The 8,604-nt window shown below is 32.5% G+C and overlaps 1 protein-coding gene across 1 annotated transcript in view; it reads left to right on the forward strand.

The window, feature by feature from the left end:
* The window catches only part of LOC105496893 (synaptotagmin 10), a 68,579-nt gene extending 61,710 nt beyond the window's left edge, over positions 1-6,869 (forward strand). Inside the window, exon 7 of the mRNA XM_011767538.3 lies at positions 922-6,869. Within this exon, the coding sequence (XP_011765840.2) occupies positions 922-993 (72 nt within the window). The 3' untranslated portion in view covers positions 994-6,869. The remainder of the gene's footprint in view (positions 1-921) is intronic.
* The last annotated feature ends 1,735 nt before the right edge of the window (positions 6,870-8,604 follow it).

Genomic DNA, 8,604 nt, shown 5'->3' on the forward strand with positions numbered 1-8,604 from the left:
AGGCCAAGGCGGGTGGATCGCTTGAGGTCAGGAGTTCAAGACCAGCCTGGCCAACATGGTGAAACCCCGTCTGTACTAAAAATACAAAAATTAACCAGGCTTGGTGTCAGGTGCCTGTAATCCAAGCTACTTGGGATGCTGACACAGGAGAATCACTTAAACCAAGGAGGCAGAGGTTGCAGTGAGCCAAAATACACCACTGCACTCCAGCCTGGGCGACAAGAGTGAGACTCCATCTCAAAAAAAAAAAAGAAAAGAAAAAGAAAATCGGGTTCCTTTTATCTAGATAATCATTCATTTTGTTGTAATTAAACTTTTAAAATACACATAGGCATTTAAGGATTGTGCGAAAGTATCGCTGTCACTTGGGGCTCCCATCTGCCAAATGCAGTTCTCATCTCATTAACTGCCCCCATGATCACCTCCTGCCTTAGAGCAAGTGGAATGCAGTATCTTGTGTTTACTTCAGTTCTCTTGTGTTTAGTCTCTTACTGCTCTTTCCTAGAAATTGCCCCTCACTAAAGTAAACCAGCCTGGCCAACATGGTGAAACCCTGTCTCTACTAAAAATACGAAAATTAGCCGGGCTTTACTTTACTAAAGTAAACCATTTATTTTTTGTAGGAAAAAGCTAAAACCCTGTTGTAAAATTTGAAATTATTCTGCAGTTGTAAATAGTTGTCTACACAGGGCTGCTCCATGTACTTCTGTGTACCATGCTCTGCCTACATTCTATGAGACATCCATGTCCCTTCATGGTAGCAGAGAAGGTAAGTTCTGAAGGCCAAAGGGAGTTATGTATTTCTTTTCTTCAGAGATTCACATATTATGGTTGAATATTCACTACTAAAAGGGAGCAATGATTAACCACTGTATTCTGTTTCTGTACTAGATCATATGTTATGAAATTATTGTCTTTCAGTTACCTGGCCGGGCGACCAGTTTTGATAGTCAAGGATCCTGCCCTTCTCCTAAACCACCTTCCACACCATAATGCCTCCAAAATAAGACCATGATATTAAGAACCTAGGATCATGTGCTAATGAATCAGAAAAAAATAGTGGAAGGTTTGATTTCCTCATTTAAAATATATCCATAGTAATCCACGAACTTGATGTGCACTTTTTTATTTACTTTTATTGTTGATTTTTTAACTTTGAACATCAATACATTTTACTTGAATACATATAGTCCTTAGTTGCATAAGGCATTTTATCCTTCGCGTCAAATGCCTGTTAGCACAGAGTGTTTTACTATGTTGTAATTCTTTACATAAGCAAAGAAATGGTTTTTTAAACAGTTCATATTTATCTAAAATTAAATATAGTTTATGCTGCTATTGTATAAAGTAGCAGATGTCACATATGTATGGGTTTGATTTTGTTATACTGTGTTCATTTCTAATTGTGCATGTGGTTCTATATAAACGTAAAAGGAGATTTTGAACTTAACTTACACAACAAATCCTTGCACAATCAAATTAATGTTACTTATCTGATAATACTTTCTTACATTCCCAGAAAATTACTTTCTTGGTGAGGTTTGGCTCTGCTAAACTCAAAACTTTGTCTCTCAAGCTTGTTCTTTAAAACACACAGACAAAGCTGTAAATTTAAAGAATCATTTTGAATATAAATTTAAGAAGTAATGCTTATTGGCTGAAAAATGGAGGCTGAGCCATTGTGGCTACCATTTTATACTGTTTTACTGTAACATTAGCTCAAATATCTGTTGCACTGTTTAACTGATATTTTTTTAATTCGAATAATCTTCACCTCAAATGTAGCATTAGTATTTCTAAGTGAACAGAATCAGAAGTTCATTTTTTAAGTGTCTGTAAGGTTCTCAAGTACTGTGACATGTATTTTTTGTGACTTGAAGCTATCATATAGATCCTGTATTTCGGATAGACCATACTAACAGACACCAAAGGAACAACAACACTGTCTGTGTTCATCATCGTTTAGATTGTACACGGTAATGGTGACTCTTAAACCCAGTCAGAAGCTAATCATTGGAATTGGGTACTTTCATAAAGAAAAGATGATTTATTTTCAGCAAAATATAGAAATATACCATAAATATTAATAATACACCTTCAATGCTTAATAATAATAAACACATTAATTCTAAAGGCCCAGGCCTCCAGTCCTTGCATGAAAGGCATTTGCCTTCATAAGGATCAAGGTTCAGGCCACTACATGTAAAAACTATGCAAATGTTTTTACAAAACAGAACTTTCTTTTAAATCAGGTCAACATATTTTGTCCCATTTTCAGGCCCTGTTGGAAAGTATCTATACTAAATTACCCCAACCTTACTTTTGAGATGTGTGGTGTGGATAGTATATATTTCAAGCTTATTTCAAAATTGATGGTTTTTTTAAAAAAGGCAAGAAAATAAAAACATATTTACCTGGATGAGAAAATTTTATCAGCGGTTATGAAATTTTTATTTTTGTAAAATCCCATTGTTTCTAAATATTAAAAAAAGTTTTAAAAGCATTAACATTTTGTTGACATCTCTTGTAGTGATGGCATTACTATTAATTAAGAGGTAAATATTTTGCACATTAACATTTTAAAGGCAAACATAGTTCTGCCTCAGATTTTTCAAGAATGCTTATACCACCCTAAGGGAAAACAGGTACACCTAGCTAACATTTTCTCATTTAAAATAATAGAAGAAAGCTGTTTGGAAACACTTGGCTACCTTGTCAAGCCTAAAAGGATTATTTACTATAGGTAAAATGAAAGATGACACTTGCATTTTGAAATTATTTGTTTTATTGGGAAATAAAACTTTTCAAATGGGAAGACAAAGTTATACTATTAATAGAATGACATTTTTAGAGACAATTGTTTTATTACTAGATATAACTGAAGCTTAAAGTAAATTAACAATTACATTTCCTAAGTGAGTATAATTCTTTTCACCCAAAAACATATTTGAAGGACTTTTTGTTGATTCTTAGAAACTCGCTTTTCTTTACTTCCTAAGGAGAAAAAGCCAATGCTTGTGATGAAAAAATGTGAACCCATTGGCCAATCAGAAGACTCTAATATGGGAATTGTAGATTAAAATAAGTTTTTAAAATAATTTTTTAAATGTTTCCTTGAAGTTAGAATAAACTCATCATGCAAGGATATGTGTTAATCCTGAGAAAGAGATTAAGAAGAGGAAATTCACCACAACTGATCTTTCATGTAATTCAGGAGGTAGGTTTATGCTCAGATTAATAAGGCATGATTGTTAAAAATGACAGTTCATATTATTAAAATGTAATCCTAACACTTTTAATACAACACACCCTCACTCTCTACAGCCCACACATTCATATACACATAACTTACCATCTTTCTGCTTGTAAGTGAAGATGAAATATTTTTAGTTTCAGTATTTAAAATAAGGTTGATATTACAAATCTCCTCTCATTTGTGTGGGACATCACATTTTAATGACAGTACTGACACATTATGAAGTTGCAGTTCAGGTATATAATGAATATCTAATTTCAGGGACTTCTTCAGGGACTTACCAAATATAAGTCTAGGGAAAAAAAGAGTAAGGGTTGATTCATTAGCATAACAACACTGATATTCTTTTTAGTTTTAGGGGAGGGATGTGTTGTTGTTTTTACGTGATTCACCAGGCAATCACGGGGATGAGGAAATTGAATATGAAAAGAACATTCATGTTTGTGGAGTATATCTTTTCATAAAACTCAAAACATTGTTTTCTTCACGCTGGTTTCCTAATAATATTTTTCCCAACAATTGTTTTTGTCAGGCCAACCCTGTGTTTCTGATACTTCATTTAACATGTAAACATTTCCATATTGAATATATTCACAGTTCAGCAACAAATATCATTAAGACTAGTGCTAGGGGAATAAAGACAGGAAAGCAGAGCCAATCACTCACTTTCTTATGCAGTTTTGGGAAGTGTGTGCACGTTGTAGTTACTGCAGGGAGATCACAACTGATCAATACTGACTCAGGTTTTTGATAAATAAAAGCAAATATATTTGAACCTATTTGGTGGTGATATTTCATTGACATTCCCAACTGTGTTTATTCTCCTCTGATGTTTATTATTATAAATTTTTGCAACTCAATATAGAGGTATCAATCTCCTAAAGAATTCATTTAATGATTAATTACTAAAAATTGAAAAAGCCAGACTTCCAACCCTGTGGTCAACTTTCACTATCCATAAAACAAAATATACCTTATTTGAGGATCAGTTACCAAAAGAGCCAAAGACTATTACAAATAAAGGGACACAAAATCTTAACATTGAACATGTGGTAATTTCTTTAGCTCCTCAAAAAGAGTACTTGAAATTATTTAAGAATGTATATTTTTATAGAATTTAGTCTGATTTTTTTTTTTTTTTGCCACCTTAGTTGTAATACTTACCAGGTAATTTAATTGCCTGATAATAAAGAATACCCGGAGTTGTTAAGGATTTGAGAGCGTCATTTGACCTCTACTAAATAAAAAGAAAATGCAGAGTTTTCTTCACTTGTTTTTGAAGCTGCTCTGGTTGTTTTGAGGTACTCTACTTGATCTAAATTTTTATAAACTTTAGGCTAAAAATATATTGCTGTCAATGAGACATGATTCAAAGAATGAAAGTAAAATTAATTACATGACAGTTGAGAAAAGAAGCTAAAGCATATGGAAATATGATATTGAGATGCAAAATCAAAAGAGGTGTGTGTTTTAACTTTTAGAGAAATGTATATAATTTTACATTGTTCCCAAAAAACCTATGACAGAGCATTTAATTGTTAACTCAGTGACATGGGTCAGGATACCATTCATCTGAACCTGCTGTAAAGACCCGTTATTTCAAAGAAAAGAATGAGCTTGTATTTTCTATGAGAAACAGTTAATTAAACTAAATGTTGTTTCCAATACATTATTCAGTGATACCCTTTTAGGTAAGAATTTTATGTTTTATTAAAAGACTTCTATATATGTACTCAATATTCTGTTAATTAAAGTGAATGGTAATTTAATAAAAGATGTATTAGTAATTGGTTGTCATCTACCATTAACAGTTAACCAAAAAGATGTGTATTTGAACAGTGGCAGTTAATTAATACTCAGTTCAAGTGTCTTCTCATCAAAGTAAAAAGTTATTTTCCCTCTCACCCTGTTCATCTTGAACATAAGAAACCAGGGTATAATTTGGTGGCATGACATCATGCTACAGAGACTTAAAAAAAATAAAGCACTCAATTAAAGGCTGAAGTGGAAGTGGGACTTAACAGTTTATTGAATGCAAACATTTTGAATACTAAAAGTGGTGACTGAAAAATAAGTAGACAATGTTTAAGAGAAAGGGTAGCCTTTTTCATGCCTGAAATGATTTAAATACACTCCTGCCTGGAGGAATTGATTAGGATGATACTATACTGCGACACTAGAAATGACTTGCTATTGATAGATACATTTGTATGGAAATATTTTTATCTCAAACTGACAATAATTTCTTCTAAACTCACCTGGACCATGAGAACCCTCTCCAAAAATCAAAGTTATGCCTGATCTTGTCACCAGAGAGTAAAAGTGAGCCATTTTCTCCTGAAATTTCGCTGTAAGTGTAATCGGTTGTATGTATACAGATCCCCTTATTTACTGCACAGGGTAGTGGATTTCAGTTATTCAATTTCACGTTTTTGTTCCCTCAAAAATAATTTATTAGATATTAATGAATATTATAGATATAAGCCAAAAGTGTTAAGAGAAATAAATCTCAATGTTGGAAGGTTAATGCATTAGCTGTTTATTTCATCAACCCTTTCAAAATTTTTTGTTTAATTTTCCTAATCTGAGCATCCATATATGAATTATATTTGGCTATGATTTTTCCATAGAATAAAGTTTGTGGACCCAAAACAACCTATAATCCCTAGGTTATTTACAAACTCGTCATTGAATTATTCTGTATAAAAATTGCATGATTTGTTCTATCTATATTTATATAGATCATTTTGTGAGTTTCATTGTAATTTTTGTTTTTCTTTAAAAATACCCTGGAAGTTTTCCACTTAAACAACATAGTAATCTCCAGTGTGAATAGCTTCATAAATTTTATCACTGTATAAATAAACAGGTAGACCAACTCTAATATACAAAATATTTGCATTTATAGTTTGTTTTATTGACAAAATGTCCAGCCCAAAAGGTGTCATTCACAGTAGCTTGTTATTGACCTTTCCGACTGAAAGAAGTGATCGGGTTCACCTGCAAAATATGGAGAAATTATGGACAATGAAGCGAAACCTTTATTTCAGGATGAAGAAGTCAAAGTCGAAAAGAACTGCCTCACATTGTAAATGTGATGAGTCCACTAACGAATAGTCCAAGATGTTGCCAATTATCAATTATTCTAAACTGCCAGGAACCACTAAAATCCGTCATTTCACTTATAACATCAAATTATTTGGATCCATTATATCTGATTTTTTGTACCTTTAATCCTTGTTCGTTAGGTGACTTTTCAGCTGAATTTTGTGATTTGATACTTGGCCATTGTTCAAATCAGTATCTTTGATTTCCGTATTATAGAACAGAAATGTTAAAATCTTTTGAAATTCGTGTTTCTGGCTTTTGTACATTGTAAACAGTCATTTGTGAAACTTGACAGCATATAATTGTATTACTTAGAACAAATTTTTTGCAACCACCTTTAAAAGATGTTACACAATGCAGTATTTTTACAATGTCTTCTTTAGAATGTGTGACTATATTTGTCAGGTTCAGATGAATTATGTAACAATTAAACCTCAAAGCTCTTATGAAGTATACAGTTTATGATTACTTTTGTAAAAGAAAATGGAAAGCATTTGAAATATAATTTTACTCTGTTTCATATGTACTTTGCAAAAGAAATAAAGTGATTATAAATTATCTTTGTCTGTGTTTATAGAAAATATATTTTCCAGATTTAATTTTGTGGCCTTTATATTATTAAGGTTTTCTCTAATAGACATTATTTGTGGCATTCATTAGTAGTGCAGAATGATATGTTTATCAATAATCCAATAATTCAGGCACTGAATATATGTTAAAGGTCTTCTGCAATATATGTCATTTTTATCACAAAATTATTCATTTAAATTTTTTATTATTTCCAATAAGAAGCAATGAAACAATCATGAGTCAAGTGTTAAAAGCCGTAAATGCCATTTACACACATTAGCTAAATTTGTTTTACCTTCCAAAAAAAATCCCAAGCCCCTAGAAATACCTTAGCAGGTGAATCAGCAGTTGGGGTGTATCAGATATTTTGCTGGATCATTTGTCTGCTTCTGCTTTGCCTCCAATTTTCAAAATATTTTCATCAAGAATATAGGTGTAGCTACTAGTTTTAGACAGTAAACAGGGCACTGACTCAAAGAAAATCATAACTGTTGGCAAATCAGATGTTCTATACCTAGAGTCATTGTTTATTTATATATATATACATATATATATATATATATATATGGCCAGGCGTGTTGGCTCATGCCTGTAATCCCAGCACGTTGGGAGGCTGAGGCAGGTGGATCACCTGAAGTCAGGAGTTCAAGACCAGCCTGACCAACATGGTGAAACCCTGTCTCTATAAAAAATAAAAAAAATTAGGCAGGCATGGTGGTGGGCACCTGTAGTCCCAACTACTCAGGAGGCTGAGGAAGGAGAATCACTTGAACCCAGGAGGCAGAGGTTGCAGTGGGCCAAGATTGCACCACTATACTCAAGCCTGGGCAACAAGAGCAAAGAGTGAAACTCCGCCTAAAAAAAAAATATATATATATATATATATGTGTGTGTGTGTGTGTGTGTGTGTGTGTGTGTGTGTGTGTGTGTGTGTGTGTATATATATATATATATATATATATATATATATATGCCTCTTCCCAGAATGATGCAGGATAAAAACTCAATGACCTGACCTGTCTGGCCTTGTTTAAATCCGTATATCCAAGCAGTATGATGAGCCTGAGTGAAATCTAAGTTACTGCTTTAGAAAAGGAGCCAGATTGCCACTTTTAAAGATTTTCTTGGTAGTGTTCCCAAATTTCTCCCCAGGAAGTGTTCATATTCCCACTGGTTTAAAATGTGTATTCCCACTAACAATATATGAGAGCTTCCAGGTACCCTCATCCACAATTGGCATTATTATTTGAATCTGCCAATTTGAACATGAAAAAATGTTTTAATTTCTATTTCCTTTTTTTCCGGTGGGATAGGTCATATTTTACATAATTATTGGCAATTTGGATTTCATTAAGTCTTTTCCCATTCTTCCATTGGGATTTTCTTCCTTATTTATTTTTAAAGGTTTTTATTTCATTTTTGAAAGCAGATAAATTTTTCATATAAGCATATCTCAAACTAATCATTCTTCAAAGTAGATGTCAAAATATTAGGTTATACTCTATAAAGGACATTTATACTATATATAAATAAATACATATTAAATATATGTATGAGGAAATGTAAAGCAAAGTTTAAACAAAAGTTATCTTCTCTTGAAAAGCACAAGTTCTTATCTTGACAGTTTCCAGGATGATTTCCACCAGTGTGTCTGAAAGAAGCAGAAAAAA

The sequence above is a fragment of the Macaca nemestrina genome, chromosome 10 (genome assembly GCF_043159975.1).
Source record: "Macaca nemestrina isolate mMacNem1 chromosome 10, mMacNem.hap1, whole genome shotgun sequence".
Taxonomy (NCBI): domain Eukaryota; kingdom Metazoa; phylum Chordata; class Mammalia; order Primates; family Cercopithecidae; genus Macaca; species Macaca nemestrina.